Source organism: Salvelinus namaycush, unplaced genomic scaffold, assembly GCF_016432855.1.
Source record: "Salvelinus namaycush isolate Seneca unplaced genomic scaffold, SaNama_1.0 Scaffold1513, whole genome shotgun sequence".
NCBI lineage: Eukaryota > Metazoa > Chordata > Actinopteri > Salmoniformes > Salmonidae > Salvelinus > Salvelinus namaycush.
The window spans coordinates 29,945-52,019 of NW_024058246.1; the positions used below are offsets into that span (position 1 = coordinate 29,945).

At 46.9% G+C, this 22,075-nt stretch overlaps 1 protein-coding gene across 3 annotated transcripts; it reads right to left on the reverse strand.

Annotated features, from left to right (window-relative positions):
- Positions 1-232: 232 nt before the first annotated feature.
- On the reverse strand, positions 233-22,060 carry fbxo7 (F-box protein 7). 3 transcript variants are annotated; one of them, XM_038983201.1, is made up of 10 exons: positions 21,708-22,041; positions 21,042-21,164; positions 19,493-19,808; positions 17,331-17,564; positions 16,738-16,882; positions 14,701-14,784; positions 11,448-11,543; positions 10,025-10,201; positions 5,730-5,773; positions 233-1,220 (listed from the first exon to the last, which is right to left on the reverse strand). In XM_038983201.1, exons 1-10 carry the CDS (start codon positions 21,749-21,751, stop codon positions 903-905), a joined length of 1,581 nt encoding a protein of 526 aa, XP_038839129.1. In that variant the 5' UTR covers positions 21,752-22,041; the 3' UTR covers positions 233-902. The 3 variants fall into 3 exon arrangements, with proteins under 3 accessions (XP_038839129.1, XP_038839130.1, XP_038839131.1); XM_038983202.1 differs by lacking the exon at positions 21,708-22,041 and adding an exon at positions 21,328-21,590; XM_038983203.1 differs by lacking the exon at positions 10,025-10,201 and having other exon boundaries at positions 21,708-22,060.
- Between the last annotated feature and the right edge of the window lie 15 nt (positions 22,061-22,075).

Below are 22,075 nucleotides of genomic sequence, written 5' to 3' on the forward strand. Positions count from 1 at the left end.
GACATCTGTGGCATTGTGTTGTTTGACAAAACTTCACATTTTAGAGTGGCCTTTTATTGTCCCCAGCACAAGGTGCACCTGTGTAATGATCATGCTGTTTAATCAACTTCTTGATATGCCACACCTGTCAGGTGGATGGATTATCTTGGCAAAGGAGAAACGCTCACTAACAGGGATGTAAAAAAAATTGTGCACAACATTTGAGAGAAATAATCTTTTTGTGCATCTGGAATATTTCTGGGATCTTTTATTTCAGCTCATGAAACATGGAGACCAACACTTTACATGGTGTGTTTATATTTTAGTTCAGTGTAGATGAATCGTCCCTGAACTGTCTGGTTTTCAGAGAGACTGAGGGCTAAAATATGACCACATTTTATTTAAAGCTTTTAGTCTGCGGGGAAACAAGTGCTCTACAAAACGTCTTCATAGTGAATGGTGGAAGATAGAAACCGGCCACCTCAATGCCCCCGAGGCACCCCTACAGATCTGCTAATCTTCAAATGTGACCGGTTCCTCACGGGAAAACTTTGAGGAGTTTGCATTTCCTACTGTGCAGCAACATTCTCTGCAACAACAGAGAGATCAAATGAAGATCGGTATGATCTGACCGCATCACTTACTAAACACACACAGGAGAACATGAGCTACTGAAAGCTGATTCTGGGTCAGAGATAGGGTTTATAAAAAACACCTGGATGATGGTTAGGGGATAATAAGCAGACTGGATGAGGGTTAGTGTTTATAGACCGAACAACACCAGTTATCTGTGACTTATAGCACTCAGGTGCCTTATTTAAGGTAGGCTAAATCAATCAGTCTTCAACATCTGTTTTATTTAAGCTTCTCTGTGAGGTGGTCATACTGCTACACCACCACTAGAGGTCACTGGTCAGGGAGGTTCATATGAACCCTCTTCTGATGTCAGCCGGCCGGTTCCCAGTAGGTCTCAGCCCCCTTCGTCCAATCAGCCCTCCTGCTGTGGGATCGTGACCTGGCAGCGGACCAATTGGGTCGTAGCGGGGGCGGGGCAGAATACCACCGGGGATGCCGGGTCTCTGGTCGTACTCCCCACCGATGATGCCAGGCGGGTAGAAGGGGAAGGGGTTGTTGGGGAGGGGGTGGAGGGGGTAGATGGGTGGGGGGACAGGGTGGTAACGGGGCGTGTGGCGGGGGTAACTGGCTGCCTCTCTCCTCCACTTGTACTTCTTCTTGTAGAGCTGAAATTAAAATGGTACCAGAGAGTTAGACTGTGGCTGAGTCCTAAATGGAACCAGAGAGTTAGACAGTGGCTGAGTCCTAAATGGTACCAGAGAGTTAGACAGTGGCTGAGTCCTAAATGGAACCAGAGAGTTAGACAGTGGCTGAGTCCTAAACGGAACCAGAGAGTTAGACAGTGGCTGAGTCCTAAATGGAACCAGAGAGTTACAGTGGCTGAGTCCTAAATGGTACCAGAGAGTTAGACAGTGTCTTGAGTCTCAAATGGAACCCTATTCCCTATATAGTGCACTACTTTAGACCAGAGCCCTATTCCCTATATAGTGCACTACATTTGACCAGAGCCCATAGTGAGTAGGGGGCAACTTGAGCCGCACCAGTGATTACAGCAGCATGTCATTTCATAACTTGTTGTCGTTAACATCAATTGCTATTGATGAGTTGTCAATAGATGTCTTTACAACACATATCAAGTTGATAGGAACAGATATTGATGAGACGGCATGTTGCTCTGATGTCAGCTGGGGTTTTATTAACGTCAGATTGTAACTGGAGTTTTATTAACGTCAGATTGTAACTGGGGTTTTATTAATGTCAGATTGTAACTGGGGTTTTATTAACGTCAGATTGTAACTGGGGTTTCACCGACGTCAGATTGTAGCTGGGGTTTTATTAACGTCAGATTGTAACTGGGGTTTCAGTGACGTCAGATTGTAGCCGGGGTTTCACCGATGTCAGATTGTAACTGGGGTTTTATTAACGTCAGATTGTAGCTGGGGTTTCACCGACGTCAGATTGTAACTGGGGTTTTATTAACGTCAGATTGTAGCTGGGGTTTCACCGACGTCAGATTGTAACTGGGGTTTTATTAACGTCAGATTGTAGCCGGGGTTTTATTAACGTCAGATTGTAGCCGGGGTTTTATTAACGTCAGATTGTAGCTGGGGTTTTATTAACGTCAGATTGTAGCTGGGGTTTTATTAACGTCAGATTGTAGCTGGGGTTTCACCGACGTCAGATTGTAGCTGGGGTTTCACCGACGTCAGATTGTAGCTGGGGTTTCACCGACGTCAGATTGTAGCCGGGGTTTTATTAACGTCAGATTGTAGCCGGGGTTTTATTAACGTCAGACTGTAGCCGGGGTTTTATTAACGTCAGACTGTAGCCGGGGTTTTATTAACGTCAGACTGTAGCCGGGGTTTTATTAACGTCAGACTGTAGCCGGGGTTTTATTAACGTCAGATTGTAGCCGGGGTTTTATTAACGTCAGATTGTAGCCGGGGTTTTATTAACGTCAGATTGTAGCCGGGGTTTTATTAACGTCAGATTGTAGCCGGGGTTTTATTAACGTCAGATTGTAGCCGGGGTTTTATTAACGTCAGATTGTAGCCGGGGTTTTATTAACGTCAGATTGTAGCCGGGGTTTTATTAACGTCAGATTGTAGCCGGGGTTTTATTAACGTCAGATTGTAGCCGGGGTTTTATTAACGTCAGATTGTAGCCGGGGTTTTATTAACGTCAGATTGTAGCCGGGGTTTTATTAACGTCAGATTGTAGCCGGGGTTTTATTAACGTCAGATTGTAGCCGGGGTTTTATTAACGTCAGATTGTAGCCGGGGTTTTATTAACGTCAGATTGTAGCCGGGGTTTTATTAACGTCAGATTGTAGCCGGGGTTTTATTAACGTCAGATTGTAGCCGGGGTTTTATTAACGTCAGATTGTAGCCGGGGTTTTATTAACGTCAGATTGTAGCCGGGGTTTCACCGACGTCAGATTGTAGCCGGGGTTTCACCGACGTCAGATTGTAGCCGGGGTTTCACCGACGTCAGATTGTAACTGGGGTTTTATTAACGTCAGATTGTAGCCGGGGTTTTATTAACGTCTGATTGTAGCCGGGGTTATATTAACGTCAGATTGTAGCTGGGGTTTTATTAACGTCAGATTGTAGCTGGGGTTTTATTAACGTCAGATTGTAGCTGGGGTTTCACCGACGTCAGATTGTAGCTGGGGTTTCACCGACGTCAGATTGTAACCGGGGTTTTATTAACGTCAGATTGTAGCCGGGGTTTTATTAACGTCTGATTGTAGCCGGGGTTTTATTAACGTCAGATTGTAGCCGGGGTTTTATTAACGTCAGATTGTAACTGGGGTTTTATTAACGTCAGATTGTAACTGGGGTTTCACCGACGTCAGATTGTAGCTGGGGTTTTATTAACGTCAGATTGTAGCTGGGGTTTAATTAACGTCAGATTGTAACTGGGGTTTCAGTGACGTCAGATTGTAGCCGGGGTTTCACCGATGTCAGATTGTAACTGGGGTTTTATTAACGTCAGATTGTAGCTGGGGTTTCACCGACGTCAGATTGTAGCCGGGGTTTTATTAACGTCAGATTGTAGCCGGGGTTTTATTAACGTCAGATTGTAGCCGGGGTTTTATTAACGTCAGATTGTAGCTGGGGTTTCACCGACGTCAGATTGTAGCCGGGGTTTCAGTGACGTCAGATTGTAGCCGGGGTTTCAGTGACGTCAGATTGTAGCCGGGGTTTCAGTGACGTCAGATTGTAGCCGGGGTTTCAGTGACGTCAGATTGTAGCCGGGGTTTCAGTGACGTCAGATTGTAGCCGGGGTTTTAGTGACGTCAGATTGTAGCTGGGGTTTTATTAACGTCAGATTGTAGCTGGGGTTTTATTAACGTCAGATTGTAGCCGGGGTTTCCCCGACGTCAGATTGTAAATGGGGTTTTATTAACGTCAGATTGTAGCTGGGGTTTTATTAACGTCAGATTGTAGCTGGGGTTTCACCGACGTCAGATTGTAGCTGGGGTTTCAGTGACGTCAGATTGTAGCCGGGGTTTTAGTGACGTCAGATTGTAGCTGGGGTTTTATTAACGTCAGATTGTAGCTGGGGTTTCAGTGACGTCAGATTGTAGCTGGGGTTTCAGTGACGTCAGATTGTAGCTGGGGTTTCCCCGACGTCAGATTGTAACTGGGGTTTTATTAACGTCAGATTGTAGCTGGGGTTTCAGTGACGTCAGATTGTAGCTGGGGTTTCAGTGACGTCAGATTGTAGCTGGGGTTTCAGTGACGTCAGATTGTAGCTGGGGTTTCAGTGACGTCAGATTGTAGCTGGGGTTTCAGTGACGTCAGATTGTAGCTGGCGTTTCAGTGACGTCAGATTGTAGCTGGGGTTTCAGTGACGTCAGATTGTAGCTGGGGTTTCAGTGACGTCAGATTGTAGCTGGGGTTTCAGTGACGTCAGATTGTAGCTGGGGTTTCAGTGACGTCAGATTGTAGCTGGGGTTTCAGTGACGTCAGATTGTAGCTGGGGTTTCAGTGACGTCAGATTGTAGCTGGGGTTTCAGTGACGTCAGATTGTAGCTGGGGTTTCAGTGACGTCAGATTGTAGCTGGGGTTTTATTAACGTCAGATTGTAGCTGGGGTTTTATTAACGTCAGATTGTAGCCGGGGTTTCCCCGACGTCAGATTGTAAATGGGGTTTTATTAACGTCAGATTGTAGCTGGGGTTTTATTAACGTCAGATTGTAGCTGGGGTTTCACCGACGTCAGATTGTAGCTGGGGTTTCAGTGACGTCAGATTGTAGCCGGGGTTTTAGTGACGTCAGATTGTAGCCGGGGTTTTATTAACGTCAGATTGTAGCCGGGGTTTCAGTGACGTCAGATTGTAGCCGGGGTTTCAGTGACGTCAGATTGTAGCTGGGGTTTCCCCGACGTCAGATTGTAACTGGGGTTTTATTAACGTCAGATTGTAGCTGGGGTTTCAGTGACGTCAGATTGTAGCTGGGGTTTCAGTGACGTCAGATTGTAGCTGGGGTTTCAGTGACGTCAGATTGTAGCTGGGGTTTCAGTGACGTCAGATTGTAGCTGGCGTTTCAGTGACGTCAGATTGTAGCTGGCGTTTCAGTGACGTCAGATTGTAGCTGGGGTTTCAGTGACGTCAGATTGTAGCTGGGGTTTCAGTGACGTCAGATTGTAGCTGGGGTTTCAGTGACGTCAGATTGTAGCTGGGGTTTCAGTGACGTCAGATTGTAGCTGGGGTTTCAGTGACGTCAGATTGTAGCTGGGGTTTCAGTGACGTCAGATTGTAGCTGGGGTTTCAGTGACGTCAGATTGTAGCTGGGGTTTCAGTGACGTCAGATTGTAGCTGGGGTTTCAGTGACGTCAGATTGTAGCTGGGGTTTCAGTGACGTCAGATTGTAGCTGGGGTTTCAGTGACGTCAGATTGTAGCTGGGGTTTCAGTGACGTCAGATTGTAGCTGGGGTTTCAGTGACGTCAGATTGTAGCTGGGGTTTCAGTGACGTCAGATTGTAGCTGGGGTTTCAGTGACGTCAGATTGTAGCTGGGGTTTCAGTGACGTCAGATTGTAACTGGGGTTTACACCAGTTTATACCAGGGACGATGAGCAATAGCATAAATACAGCTGAGACAAACCCTTTAAACCGGGGCTGTTCTAAGTGCAGAGTCAATATATAGAATACTGGGACGTGACTCACCTCTCTCCACTGAGTGTCTCTGGCTCTGCTGTGGTCTTGGCAGTCTGCAACAGTCAAATAACAAATCACACAATATGCAGTCAATAACTAACATATCTTTAATACAGACACGTCTCAGGAGGACAGTCCTAGTTCTGACATGTAGAATCTAACATGTCTTTAATACAGACACCGACACGTCTCAGGAGGACAGTCCCTAGTTCTGACATGTAGAATCTAACATGTCTTTAATACAGACACCGACACGTCTCAGGAGGACAGTCCTAGTTCTGACATGTAGAATCTAACATGTCTTTAATACAGACACGTCTCAGGAGGACAGTCCTAGGTCTGACATGTAGAATCTAACATGTCTTTAATACAGACACCGACACGTCTCAGGAGGACAGTCCTAGTTCTGACATGTAGAATCTAACAAGTCTTTAATACAGACACGTCTCAGGAGGACAGTCCTAGTTCTGACATGTAGAATCTAACATGTCTTTAATACAGACACGTCTCAGGAGGACAGTCCTAGTTCTGACATGTAGAATCTAACATGTCTTTAATACAGACACGTCTCAGGAGGACAGTCCTAGTTCTGACATGTAGAATCTAACATGTCTTTAATACAGACACCGACACGTCTCAGGAGGACAGTCCTAGTTCTGACATGTAGAATCTAACATGTCTTTAATACAGACACCGACACGTCTCAGGAGGACAGTCCTAGTTCTGACATGTAGAATCTAACATGTCTTTAATACAGACACGTCTCAGGAGGACAGTCCTAGTTCTGACATGTAGAATCTAACATGTCTTTAATACAGACACGTCTCAGGAGGACAGTCCTAGTTCTGACATGTAGAATCTAACATGTCTTTAATACAGACACCGACACGTCTCAGGAGGACAGTCCTAGTTCTGACATGTAGAATCTAACATGTCTTTAATACAGACACCGACACGTCTCAGGAGGACAGTCCTAGTTCTGACATGTAGAATCTAAACATGTCTTTAATACAGACACCGACACGTCTCAGGAGGACAGTCCTAGTTCTGACATGTAGAATCTAACATGTCTTTAATACAGACACCGACACGTCTCAGGAGGACAGTCCCTAGTTCTGACATGTAGAATCTAACATGTCTTTAATACAGACACGTCTCAGGAGGACAGTCCTAGTTCTGACATGTAGAATCTAACATGTCTTTAATACAGACACCGACACGTCTCAGGAGGACAGTCCTAGGTCTGACATGTAGAATCTAACATGTCTTTAATACAGACACGTCTCAGGAGGACAGTCCTAGTTCTGACATGTAGAATCTAACATGTCTTTAATACAGACACCGACACGTCTCAGGAGGACAGTCCCTAGTTCTGACATGTACAATCTAACATGTCTTTAATACAGACACCGACACGTCTCAGGAGGACAGTCCCTAGTTCTGACATGTAGAATCTAACATGTCTTTAATACAGACACCGACACGTCTCAGGAGGACAGTCCTAGTTCTGACATGTAGAATCTAACATGTCTTTAATACAGACACGTCTCAGGAGGACAGTCCTAGTTCTGACATGTAGAATCTAACATGTCTTTAATACAGACACCGACACGTCTCAGGAGGACAGTCCTAGTTCTGACATGTAGAATCTAACATGTCTTTAATACAGACACCGACACGTCTCAGGAGGACAGTCCTAGTTCTGACATGTAGAATCTAACATGTCTTTAATACAGACACCGACACGTCTCAGGAGGACAGTCCTAGTTCTGACATGTAGAATCTAACAAGTCTTTAATACAGACACCGACACGTCTCAGGAGGACAGTCCTAGTTCTGACATGTAGAATCTAACATGTCTTTAATACAGACACGTCTCAGGAGGACAGTCCTAGTTCTGACATGTAGAATCTAACATGTCTTTAATACAGACACCGACACGTCTCAGGAGGACAGTCCTAGTTCTGACATGTAGAATCTAACATGTCTTTAATACAGACACCGACACGTCTCAGGAGGACAGTCCTAGTTCTGACATGTAGAATCTAACATGTCTTTAATACAGACACCGACACGTCTCAGGAGGACAGTCCTAGTTCTGACATGTAGAATCTAACATGTCTTTAATACAGACACGTCTCAGGAGGACAGTCCTAATTCTGACATGTAGAATCTAACATGTCTTTAATACAGACACCGACACGTCTCAGGAGGACAGTCCTAGTTCTGACATGTAGAATCTAACATGTCTTTAATACAGACACCGACACGTCTCAGGAGGACAGTCCTAGTTCTGACATGTAGAATCTAACATGTCTTTAATACAGACACCGACACGTCTCAGGAGGACAGTCCTAGTTCTGACATGTAGAATCTAACATGTCTTTAATACAGACACGTCTCAGGAGGACAGTCCTAGTTCTGACATGTAGAATCTAACATGTCTTTAATACAGACACGTCTCAGGAGGACAGTCCTAGTTCTGACATGTAGAATCTAACATGTCTTTAATACAGACACCGCCACGTCTCAGGAGGACAGTCTTAGTTCTAACATGTAGAATCTAACATGTCTTTAATACAGACACGTCTCAGGAGGACAGTCCTAGTTCTGACATGTAGAATCTAACATGTCTTTAATACAGACACGTCTCAGGAGGACAGTCCTAGCTCTGACATGTAGAATCTAACATGTCTTTAATACAGACACCGACACGTCTCAGGAGGACAGTCCTAGTTCTGACATGTAGAATCTAACATGTCTTTAATACAGACACGTCTCAGGAGGACAGTCCTAGTTCTGACATGTAGAATCTAACATGTCTTTAATACAGACACGTCTCAGGAGGACAGTCCTAGTTCTGACATGTAGAATCTAACATGTCTTTAATACAGACACGTCTCAGGAGGACAGTCCTAGTTCTGACATGTTGAATCTAACATGTCTTTAATACAGACACCGACACGTCTCAGGAGGACAGTCCTAGTTCTGACATGTAGAATCTAACATGTCTTTAATACAGACACCGACACGTCTCAGGAGGACAGTCCTAGTTCTGACATGTAGAATCTAACATGTCTTTAATACAGACACCGACACGTCTCAGGAGGACAGTCCTAGTTCTGACATGTAGAATCTAACATGTCTTTAATACAGACACGTCTCAGGAGGACAGTCCTAGGTCTGACATGTAGAATCTAACATGTCTTTAATACAGACACGTCTCAGGAGGACAGTCCTAGTTCTGACATGTAGAATCTAACATGTCTTTAATACAGACACCGACACGTCTCAGGAGGACAGTCCTAGTTCTGACATGTAGAATCTAACATGTCTTTAATACAGACACGTCTCAGGAGGACAGTCCTAGTTCTGACATGTAGAATCTAACATGTCTTTAATACAGACACCGACACGTCTCAGGAGGACAGTCTTAGTTCTGACATGTAGAATCTAACATGTCTTTAATACAGACACCGACACGTCTCAGGAGGACAGTCCTAGTTCTGACATGTAGAATCTAACATGTCTTTAATACAGACACCGACACGTCTCAGGAGGACAGTCCTAGTTCTGACATGTAGAATCTAACATGTCTTTAATACAGACACGTCTCAGGAGGACAGTCCTAGTTCTGACATGTAGAATCTAACATGTCTTTAATACAGACACGTCTCAGGAGGACAGTTCTAGTTCTGACATGTAGAATCTAACATGTCTTTAATACAGACACCGACACGTCTCAGGAGGACAGTCTTAGTTCTGACATGTAGAATCTAACATGTCTTTAATACAGACACGTCTCAGGAGGACAGTCTTAGTTCTGACATGTAGAATCTAACATGTCTTTAATACAGACACCGCCACGTCTCAGGAGGACAGTCCTAGCTCTGACATGTAGAATCTAACATGTCTTTAATACAGACACGTCTCAGGAGGACAGTCTTAGTTCTGACATGTAGAATCTAACATGTCTTTAATACAGACACGTCTCAGGAGGACAGTCCTAGTTCTGCTCTGACATGTAGAATCAGACTGTCTGTCTGCACCCTGAGGAGAGGAACAGCAACCTTTAAAGTAGAGACCTCCAGACAGGCCAGAGACCGGCCAGAGACCGGCCAGAGACCGGCCAGAGACCGGCCAGAGACCGGCCAGAGACCGGCCAGAGACCGGCCAGAGACAGGCCAGAGACAGGCCAGAGACAGGCCAGAGACAGGCCAGAGACAGGCCAGAGACAGGCCAGAGACCTCCAGTCTTTTATGTGTGTTTATAAATATATCCGTGTGTGTGTGCGTTCGTCCTACCCCTGAAGTCTCTGCGGTAGAGGTGTCTCCACAGGGCCGGGTCTGCGGTGGTCTGGTGGAGGTGTCTGTTGACTGAGGAGAGGGCCAGGAGAGAGGAGACATCCAGCAGTCTCAGCACCCTCAGTAACAGCTCTGGAGGAAGGACTGGCAGGCCAAACACTGCTGGCAGGGCCATGGCTGTTATACCGCCACCAGACACCAGGGGGAGACAGGGAGTCACAATACAGAGAGATAGATAGGTACTACACTGCTGGCAGGGCCATGGCTGTTATACCACCACCAGACACCAGGGTGAGACAGAGAGTCACAATACAGAGAGACAGATAGTTACAACACTGCTGGCTGTTATACCACCACCAGACACCAGGGGGAGACATGGAGTCACAATACAGCGAGATAGATAGTTACAACACTGCTGGCTGTTATACCACCACCAGACACCAGGGGGAGACAGGGAGTAATGGATTTAACACATTGGTCGTTAACATTTGCTATTCAATGATTTTAAATGATTGCAGTGAGATCTGAGAGACCAATGTCATATTTCCAGATATTTCCTTCTTAATAACAGTACTATATATCTACATCCCAGTACTATGTATCTACATCCCAGTACTATGTATTTAATAACAGTACTACATATCTACATCCCAGTACTATTTATTTCTTAATAACAGTACTATATATCTACATCCCAGTACTATTTATTTAATAACAGTACTACATATCTACATCCCAGTACTATTTATTTAATAACAGTACTACATATCTACATCCCAGTACTATTTATTTCTTAATAACAGTACTACATATCTACATCCCAGTACTATTTATTTAATAACAGTACTACATATCTACATCCCAGTACTATTTATTTCTTAATAACAGTACTATATATCTACATCCCAGTACTATTTATTTAATAACAGTACTATATATCTACATCCCAGTACTATTTATTTAATAACAGTACTACATATCTACATCCCAGTACTATGTATTTAATAACAGTACTATATATCTACATCCCAGTACTATTTATTTAATAACAGTACTACATATCTACATCCCAGTACTACATATCTACATCCCAGTACTATTTATTTAATAACAGTACTATATATCTACATCCCAGTACTATGTATTTAATAACAGTACTATACATCTACATCCCAGTACTATGTATTTAATAACAGTACTATACATCTACATCCCAGTACTATGTATTTAATAATAGTACTACATATCTACATCCCAGTACTATGTATTTAATAACAGTACTATACATCTACATCCCAGTACTATGTATTTAATAACAGTACTATACATCTACATCCCAGTACTATGTATTTAATAACAGTACTATACATCTACATCCCAGGACTATGTATTTAATAACTACTATATATCTACATCCCAGTACCTTCTCTGGCTGAAGCTATCAGAGGATACACCAGCTGGTCTTTGAAGACCCGGGACAACTTCCTCAGCTCTGTGTAGACGGCCGCTGCACTGTCACCTGTGGATCAACAGACAGAACAGACGCTGTCACCTGTGGATCAACAGACAGAACAGACTGTCACCTGTGGATCAACAGACAGAACAGACACTGTCACCTGTGGATCAACAGACAGAACAGACGCTGTCACCTGTGGATCAACAGACAGAACAAACGCTGTCACCTGTGGATCAACAGACAGAACAGACGCTGTCACCTGTGGATCAACAGACAGAACAGACGCTGTCACCTGTGGATCAACAGACAGAACAGACGCTGTCACCTGTGGATCAACAGACAGAACAGACGCTGTCACCTGTGGATCAACAGACAGAACAGACGCTGTCACCTGTGGATCAACAGACAGAACAGACGCTGTCACCTGTGGATCAACAGACAGAACAGACGGTGTCACCTGTGGAACAACAGACAGAACAGACGCTGTCACCTGTGGATCAACAGACAGAACAGACGCTGTCACCTGTGGATCAACAGACAGAACAGACGCTGTCACCTGTGGATCAACAGACAGAACAGACGCTGTCACCTGTGGATCAACAGACAGAACAGACGCTGTCACCTGTGGATCAACAGACAGAACAGACGCTGTCACCTGTGGATCAACAGACAGAACAGACGCTGTCACCTGTGGATCAACAGACAGAACAGACGCTGTCACCTGTGGATCAACAGACAGAACAGACGCTGTCACCTGTGGATCAACAGACAGAACAGACGCTGTCACCTGTGGATCAACAGACAGAACAGACGCTGTCACCTGTGGATCAACAGACAGAACAGACGCTGTCACCTGTGGATCAACAGACAGAACAGACGCTGTCACCTGTGGATCAACAGACAGAACAGACGGTGTCACCTGTGGAACAACAGACAGAACAGACGCTGTCACCTGTGGATCAACAGACAGAACAGACGCTGTCACCTGTGGATCAACAGACAGAACAAACGCTGTCACCTGTGGATCAACAGACAGAACAGACGCTGTCACCTGTGGATCAACAGACAGAACAGACGCTGTCACCTGTGGATCAACAGACAGAACAGACGCTGTCACCTGTGGATCAACAGACAGAACAGACGCTGTCACCTGTGGATCAACAGACAGAACAGACGCTGTCACCTGTGGATCAACAGACAGAACAGACGCTGTCACCTGAGGATCAACAGACAGAACAAACGCTGTCACCTGTGGATCAACAGACAGAACAAACGCTGTCACCTGTGGAACAACAGACAGAACAGACGCTGTCACCTGTGGATCAACAGACAGAACAGACGCTGTCACCTGTGGATCAACAGACAGAACAAACGCTGTCACCTGTGGATCAACAGACAGAACAAACGCTGTCACCTGTGGATCAACAGACAGAACAGACGCTGTCACCTGTGGATCAACAGACAGAACAGACGGTGTCACCTGTGGATCAACAGACAGAACAGACGGTGTCACCTGTGGATCAACAGACAGAACAAACGCTGTCACCTGTGGATCAACTAACAGAACAGACGCTGTCACCTGTGGATCAACAGACAGAACAAACGCTGTCACCTGTGGATCAACAGACAGAACAAACGCTGTCACCTGTGGATCAACAGACAGAACAGACGCTGTCACCTGTGGATCAACAGACAGAACAGACGGTGTCACCTGTGGATCAACTAACAGAACAGACGCTGTCACCTGTGGATCAACAGACAGGACAGAACAGACGCTGTCACCTGTGGATCAACAGACAGAACAGACACAGTCACCAGACACACACTCACCCGTCCACTGGTCAGTCACCAGATACACACTAACCCGTCCACTGGTCAGTCACCAGACACACACTAACCTGTCCACTGGTCAGTCACCAGACACACTAACCTGTCCAGCGGTCGGTCCCCAGACACACACTAACCTGTCCACTGGTCGGTCACCAGACACACACTCACCTGTCCACTGGTCAGTCACCAGACACACACTCACCTGTCCACTGGTCAGTCACCAGACACACACTCACCTGTCCACTGGTCAGTCACCAGACACACTAACCTGTCCACTGGTCAGTCACCAGACACACACTCACCTGTCCACTGGTCAGTCACCAGACACACACTAACCTGTCCACTGGTCAGTCACCAGACACACACTAACCTGTCCACTGGTCAGTCACCAGACACACACTAACCTGTCCACTGGTCAGTCACCAGACACACACTAACCTGTCCACTGGTCAGTCACCAGACACATACTAACCTGTCTACTGGTCAGTCACCAGACACACACTCACCCGTCCACTGGTCAGTCACCAGACACACACTCACCCGTCCACTGGTCAGTCACCAGACACACACTCACCCGTCCACTGGTCAGTCACCAGACACACACTCACCTGTCCACTGGTCAGTCACCAGACACACACTCACCTGTCCACTGGTCAGTCACCAGACACACACTCACCTGTCCACTGGTCAGTCACCAGACACACACTAACCTGTCCACTGGTCAGTCACCAGACACACACTCACCTGTCCACTGGTCAGTCACCAGACACACACTCACCTGTCCACTGGTCAGTCACCAGACACACACTCACCTGTCCACTGGTCAGTCACCAGACACACACTCACCTGTCCACTGGTCAGTCACCAGACACACACTCACCTGTCCACTGGTCAGTCACCAGACACACACTCACCTGTCCACTGGTCAGTCACCAGACACACACTCACCTGTCCACTGGTCAGTCACCAGACACACACTCACCTGTCCACTGGTCAGTCACCAGACACACACTCACCTGTCCACTGGTCAGTCACCAGACACACACTCACCTGTCCACTGGTCAGTCACCAGACACACACTCACCTGTCCACTGGTCAGTCACCAAACACACACTCACCTGTCCACTGGTCAGTCACCAGACACACACTAACCTGTCTACTGGTCAGTCACCAGACACACACTAACCTGTCTACTGGTCAGTCACCAGACACACACTCACCTGTCCACTGGTCAGTCACCAGACACACACTCACCTGTCCACTGGTCAGTCACCAGACACACACTCACCTGTCCACTGGTCAGTCACCAGACACACACTCACCTGTCCACTGGTCAGTCACCAGACACACACTCACCTGTCCACTGGTCAGTCACCAGACACACACTCACCTGTCCACTGGTCGGTCACATAGGTGGAGGGTTTCAGTGACAGTTTCCTCACTGTCTCCACCTGCTGGTTCGTCTTCAGGGTGGCTGCAGAGGGGAGCAATATACCGATCAATCAGGGGGAAGACCAATGAGATCAATAATGATAAGCAGAGCTGGGTCAAACATATAGCTACACTGAGACTGCCTTCCAGAGGGCCGGGCCCCCTATTGAGCCCTATGGTCCAACCAGAGGGTCCTTCCAGATGGCCCCCTATAGATCCCTACGGTCCTTCCAGAGGGCCCCCTATAGAGCCCTATGGTCCTTCCAGAGGGCCCCCTATAGAGCCCTATGATCCTTCCAGAGGGCCCCCTATAGAGCCCTATGGTCCTTCCAGATGGCCCCCTATAGAGCCCTATGATCCTTCCAGATGGCCCCCTATAGAGCCCTATGATCCTTCCAGATGGCCCCCTATAGAACCCTATGGTCCATCCAGATGGCCCCCTATAGAGCCCTATGGTCCTTCCAGAAGGCCCCCTATAGAGCCCTATGGTCCTTCCAGAGGGCCCCCTATAGAGCCCTATGGTCCTTCCAGATGGCCCCCTATAGAGCTCTACGGTCCTTCCAGGTGGCCCCCTATAGAGCCCTACGGTCCTTCCAGAGGGCCCCCTATAGAGCCCTACGGTCCTTCCAGAGGGCCCCCTATAGAGCCCTACGGTCCTTCCAGAGGGCCCCCTATAGAGCCCTACGGTCCTTCCAGAGGGCCCCCTATAGAGCCCTACGGTCCTTCCAGAGGGCCCCCTATAGAGCCCTACGGTCCTTCCAGAGGGCCCCCTATAGAGCCCTACGGTCCTTCCAGAGGGCCCCCTATAGAGCCCTATGGTCCTTCCAGAGGGCCCCCTATAGAGCCCTATGATCCTTCCAGAGGGCCCCCTATAGAGCCCTATGGTCCTTCCAGATGGCCCCCTATAGAGCCCTATGATCCTTCCAGATGGCCCCCTATAGAGCCCTATGATCCTTCCAGATGGCCCCCTATAGAACCCTATGGTCCATCCAGATGGCCCCCTATAGAGCCCTATGGTCCTTCCAGAAGGCCCCCTATAGAGCCCTATGGTCCTTCCAGAGGGCCCCCTATAGAGCCCTATGGTCCTTCCAGATGGCCCCCTATAGAGCTCTACGGTCCTTCCAGGTGGCCCCCTATAGAGCCCTACGGTCCTTCCAGAGGGCCCCCTATAGAGCCCTACGGTCCTTCCAGAGGGCCCCCTATAGAGCCCTACGGTCCTTCCAGAGGGCCCCCTATAGAGCCCTACGGTCCTTCCAGAGGGCCCCCTATAGAGCCCTACGGTCCTTCCAGAGGGCCCCCTATAGAGCCCTACGGTCCTTCCAGAGGGCCCCCTATAGAGCCCTACGGTCCTTCCAGAGGGCCCCCTATAGAGCCCTACGGTCCTTCCAGAGGGCCCCCTATAGAGCCCTACGGTCCTTCCAGATGGCCCCCTATAGAGCCCTACGGTCCTTCCAGATGGCCCCCTATAGAGCCCTATGGTCCTTCCAGATGGCCCCCTATAGATCCTTCCAGATGGCCCCCTATAGCGCCCTATAGTCCTTCCAGATGGCCCCCTATAGAGCCCTATGGTCCTTCCAGATGGCCCCCTATAGAGCCCTATGGTCCTTCCAGAGGGCCCCCTATAGAGCCCTATGGTCCTTCCAGATGGCCCCCTATAGTCCTTCCAGATGGCCCCCTATAGAGCCCTATGGTCCTTCCAGATGGCCCCCTATAGAGCCCTATGGTCCTTCCAGAGGGCCCCCTATAGAGCCCTATGGTCCTTCCAGAGGGCCCCCTATAGAGCTTTATGGTCCTTCCAGATGGCCCCCTATAGAGCCCTACGGTCCTTCCAGGTGGCCCCCTATAGAGCCCTATGGTCCTTCCAGATGGCCCCCTATAGAGCCCTACGGTCCTTCCAGATGGCCCCCTATAGTCCCTGGTCAGAAGTAATAAACCATATAGGGAAGAGGACACCATTTCGGCCCCAGCCCCAGCTTTGAGAAACAGTGAGACTGACCGTTGATAACCAGAACGGGTCCCATGGGAACAGCTAGGACCATGGCCAGGCTGTCGTCACAGAGAGGATGGGCATACTGCAGTCTGTACAGCCCTCCTGGGGCCCTCCACCCAGCTGGCATCTCACCAGGACGCCCCTCAGAGCCCTACACACACACACACACACACACACACACACACACTTTAGGGAACAGGGCCCTGGTCAACAGTAGTGCACTATTAGGGAATAGGGCTCTGGTCAACAGTAGTGTACTATATAGGGAATAGGGCTCTGGTCTAAAGTAGTGCACAATATAGGGAATAGGGCTCTGGTCTAAAGTAGTGTACTATATAGGGAATAGGGCTCTGGTCTAAAGTAGTGCACAATATAGGGAATAGGGCTCTGGTCTAAAGTAGTGCACTATATAGGGAATAGGGTGCCATTTGGGATCCTATCGTCCTCTCTCCTCGCCTCCTTCTCAAACCCATTGGATGAGAAAGTCAGAGATCCCTCCCACCTGACCTTCTCCTCCAATGGGGTTTTGAGGAGGAAGCAGAGAGGATGCGAGGAGTATTCAATGGAGATTCTCCCCCCAGTCTCCTGTAGAGCCTTACCTGGCACAGGAAGCCCGTCTCTACCATCAGGAGGTGCACTGCCACCATCAGGGCATCACAGGTACTGCTGCTCTGAGCCTGGTGGTAGAGAACCTCCAGGGAATGGGGGACCTTCCCTCCTTCTGCCTCCCCACACAGCATGGGCTCCCACACCCACCGACCTGCCTCTCCTTCCTGCTCCTCCTCTCTGACCACTTCCTGTTGAGGCTCCGCCCCCTTGCTGGTGCTGCTGGCCTGGATCAACAACACAAATCACCATGGTGACCGGCTGGTACTGAGATGAAAGTCAACAGCGGTGTCCTATTAGAGTTTAACAAAACTCACAGTGCTATTGAATTACCGCAAAATCATATGATTTACACATTTTATACACACACACACACACACACAAATAATTCAGACCCCTTGACTTTTTCCACATTTTGATGTTACAGCCTTATTCTAAAATGGATTAAATCATTTATATCCCCTCAATCTACACACAATACCCCATAATGACAAAACAAAAACAGGTTAAGACTATAAAAAATAAAAAAAATGAAATATCACATGTACATAAGTATTCAGACCCGTAATTCAGTACTTTGTTGAAGCACCTTTGGCAGCGATTACAGCCTTGAGTCTTCTTGGGTATGACGCTACAATCTTGGCACTCCTATAGCTCTGCCAGGTTGGATGGGGAGTGTCGCTGCACAGCTATTTTCAGGTCTCTCCAGAGATATTCGATCAGGTTCAAGTCCGGACTCTGGCTGGGCCACTCAAGGACATTGAGACTTGTCCCAAAGCCACTCCTGCGTTGTCCTGGCTGTGTGCTTAGGGTCGTTGTCCTGTTGGAAGGGGAACCTTCGCACAAGTCTGATGTCTTGAGTGCTCAGGAGCAGGTTTTCATCAAGGATCTCTCTGTACTTCGCTCTGTTCATCTTTCCCTTGATCCTGACTAGTCTCCCAGTCCATGCTGCTGAAAAACATCCCCACAGCATGCCACCACCATGCTTCACCGTAGGGATGGTGCCAGGTTTCCTCCAGACGGACGCTTGGCATTCAGGCCAAGAGTTCAATCTTGGTTTCATCAGACCAGATAATCTTGTTTCTCATGGTCTGAGAGTCTTTAGGTGCCTTTTGGCAAACTCCAAGCGGGCTGTCATGTGCATTTTACTGAGGAGTGGCTTCCATCTGGCCACTCTACCATAAATGCTTGATTGAGATGGTTGTCCTTCTGGAAGGTTCTCCAATTGCCACAGAGGAACTCTGGAGCTCTGTCAGTGACCATCAGGTTCTTAGTCACCTCCTTGACCAAGGCCCTTCTCCCCCGATTGCTCAGTTTGGCCGAGCGGCCAGCTCTAGGAAGAGTCTTGGTGGTTCCTTTTAAAAATGGAGGCCACCGTGTTCTTGGGAACCTTCAATGCTGCAGACATGTTTTGGTACCCTTCCCCAGATCTGTGCCTCGACACAATCCTGTCTCGGAGCTCTACGGACAATTCCTTCGACCTCATGGCTTGGTTTTAGCTCTCACATCCACTGTCAACTGTGGGACCTTATATAGACAGGTGTGTGCCTTTCCAAGTCATGTCCAATCAATTTAATTTATGACAGGTAGATCTAAAATCAAATTATAGAAACATCTCAAGGATGATCAATGGAAACAGGATAAACCTGAGCTCAATTCCCAAATCTCATAGCAAAGGGTCTGAATACTTATGTAAATAAGGTATCTGTTTTTTGTTTTTTTATACATTTGCAAAAAATTCTAAAAGCCTGTTTTCACGTTGTCATTATGGGGTATTGTGATGTCATTATGGGGTATTGTGTTGTCATTATGGGGTATTGTGTTGTCATTATGGGGTATTGTGATGTCATTATGGGGTATTGTGATGTCATTAGGGGGTATTGTGATGTCATTATGGGGTATTGTGTGTAGATTGATGAGGAAAGAAATTATTGAATCAATTTTAGAATCAGGCTGTAACTTAACAAAATGTGGAAAAAGTCAAGGGGTCTGAATACTTGTATTGTAATATACTACTCCTATATATATATATATATATATATATATATATATATATATATATATATATATATATATATATATATATATATATATATATATATATACACACTACTGTAATATAATATACTAATGGTGTTAGGCTTTGAAGGCTCACCTCACTGGAGCATTGGGCTGGTGGGTGTACAACTTGGTACAGCCCAGTACTACTACTACTACTGCTGTTGCTGGGTGCCTGGCGGGCTGAGGCGGCAAAGGCAGCAGAGGAAGCAGGGGAGCCTGAGGGCACAGCCTGGCGGGCTGAGGGAGCAGGACCAGCGCAGGGGGCAGAGGCGGCGGAGGGCACAGCCACAGATGGAGGCAGGATGACACAGACCAGGTCCCCAGTGACGATGCCACAGGAGGACAAAGTCTGACCAGAGTCAGATAGAAGATCTGCGCCGTTCAGGGACAAGGTGAACTCTGTGTCTGGGCTGTGGGGGACAGAGGAGAGTTAGGATCTGGTCAAGTCCAAACATAAACCATTGATTTCAAAGTTTAATAAACCATACAACTATGAACAAGGACTGCTTTGAACAATTTACACAATACATTTAAAAAGATCACATTGACTGGAAAAACTCCAGATGCACAGTTTTATGACAGAATTACCGTAAAATCTCCCTCAGTTTTATTCTGTTAGCAAACTTAGTTTCTGCCTAGTTCTTCCTCTAAATGTGTTTTTGTGAAATGTTCAGTGGACATGTTTAAAAGTAGTCCTTGTGCATAGAGTTGTATGGTTTGGTAAACTTTGAAATCAATGTTTTTTTGTTCGGCAGACATTTTAAAGTGAAAATCTGAGTCTACCGTGGAATTGCCCTTTAGCAACAGAAGGAGAACATTTCTGGGTCTAACCTGAGGGTCTAACTAACCTGAGGGACTAACTAACCTGAGGGACTAAGGGTCTAACCTGAGGGTCTAACTAACCCGAGGGTCTAAGGGTCTAACCTGAGGGTCTAACTAACCTGAGGGACTAACTAACCTGAGGGACTAACTAACCTGAGGGACTAACTAACCTGAGGGTCTAACCAACCTGAGGGTCTAACCAACCTGAGGGTCTAACCAACCTGAGGATCTAACCAACCTGAGGGACTAACTAACCTGAGGATCTAACTAACCTGAGGGTCTAACTAACCTGAGGGACTAACTAACCTGAGGGACTAACTAACCTGAGGGACTAACTAACCTGAGGGTCTAACTAACCTGAGGGACTAACTAACCTGAGGGACTAACTAACCTGAGGGACTAACTAACCTGAGGGACTAACTAACCTCAGGGTCTAACCCGAGGGTCTAACTAACCCGAGGGTCTAACTAACCCGAGGGACTAACTAACCCGAGGGACTAACTAACCCGAGGGTCTAACTAACCTGAGGGTCTAACTAACCTGAGGGACTAACTAACCTGAGGGACTAACTAACCTGAGGGACTAACTAACCTGAGGGACTAACTAACCTGAGGGACTAACTAACCTGAGTGACTAACCTGAGGGACTAACTAACCTCAGGGTCTAACTAACCCGAGGGACTAACTAACCCGAGGGACTAACTAACCCGAGGGACTAACTAACCCGAGGGACTAACTAACCCGAGGGACTAACTAACCTGAGAGTCTAACTAACCTGAGGGACTAACTAACCTGAGGGACTAACTAACCTGAGGGACTAACCTGAGTCCATGTGAAGGCAGAAGGATCTCTCTGATTTGAACGTTGAGCTCTGTCAGAGTGGGCTCCTCTCCCTCCAGCTTCACCCTGCTGGTCTGCTTGTTTATCCTCACACGCAGTTTCATGCTTGGGAGAGAGAGACCGACGGACAGGGTTAGGTAACCAACACACAGAACACGATCAGACAGGTTAAGGACACAAATTCACAAATAATTCAGACACAAGACACTTAATTGTGGTCTTCTCTCCCTGGTTCATCATGAATCATTACGGTCATCTTCCAAAACACCTTTTCATAAAGCGTCCAACTTTCTGAGCATGATGTCCGTTTTCACAACGAAGTAGAAAACACTCGACAAAGCCAAGTCACCTCTTTACAGTAGAAACACAATGCTAGCTGGAATTCTTTCACTTTCATTTCTTGCCAACTGTGTTAAGAGAGACTGAATTATGAGAGCAAAATGGTCACGTTCATCAGTGCAACAATCTAACGTTATAGCAGGTGCGCTGGCCTAGCAATTCCTACAGTGTACAGCTATGTTTCATTATGCACAGCACACTTCTGGTATGATGGTGTTATCTAGCTAGAACAATACAAACCTACATGTAGAAGTGCAGCTAGCTGGTTAACTTATCTGGTAGCTAGCTAGCCAGCAGCATTTTACTTACTTTAGTTGTTGTCTCTTGTTAAACTTATTGCAAGCCTTAATCATTTCACACCATAAATTGCATGTTAACTAAAGAAGTCTTAACTGCAAGTAGAGATAGTTGAAGATTTCCACGTATTACAACGAGAAGATAGAAGAGGCTTTGACAGAAGCTAGATGGTCAACAATGTTATCAAATTGTTGACTTCAACTACGGAAAGCGATTAGAGTTCTGACTTCAACTACGGAACGTCAAAAAGACGAAACACATTTAGGAAAATAATTACCACTAATGTTTAAAAAAATATTAAACATTGCTAGGATATTAGGGAACATGTATTTGGTAGGCACGACTATAATATGGTGTTATCCAAGATCAATATTTCAATC

Excerpts from the sequence above, each read along its gene's own strand:
- fbxo7 (XM_038983201.1), bottom strand. The coding sequence starts at position 21,751 with ATGATTAAGGCTTGCAATAAGTTTAACAAGAGACAACAACTAAA. Across the intron at positions 19,809-21,041 it reads CTGCCTTCACATGGACTCAG|CCCAGACACAGAGTTCACCT; the intron begins GTTAGTCCCTCA and ends TGTCCCCCACAG. Across the intron at positions 5,774-10,024 it reads CTACCGCAGAGACTTCAGGG|ACTGCCAAGACCACAGCAGA; the intron begins GTAGGACGAACG and ends TGACTGTTGCAG.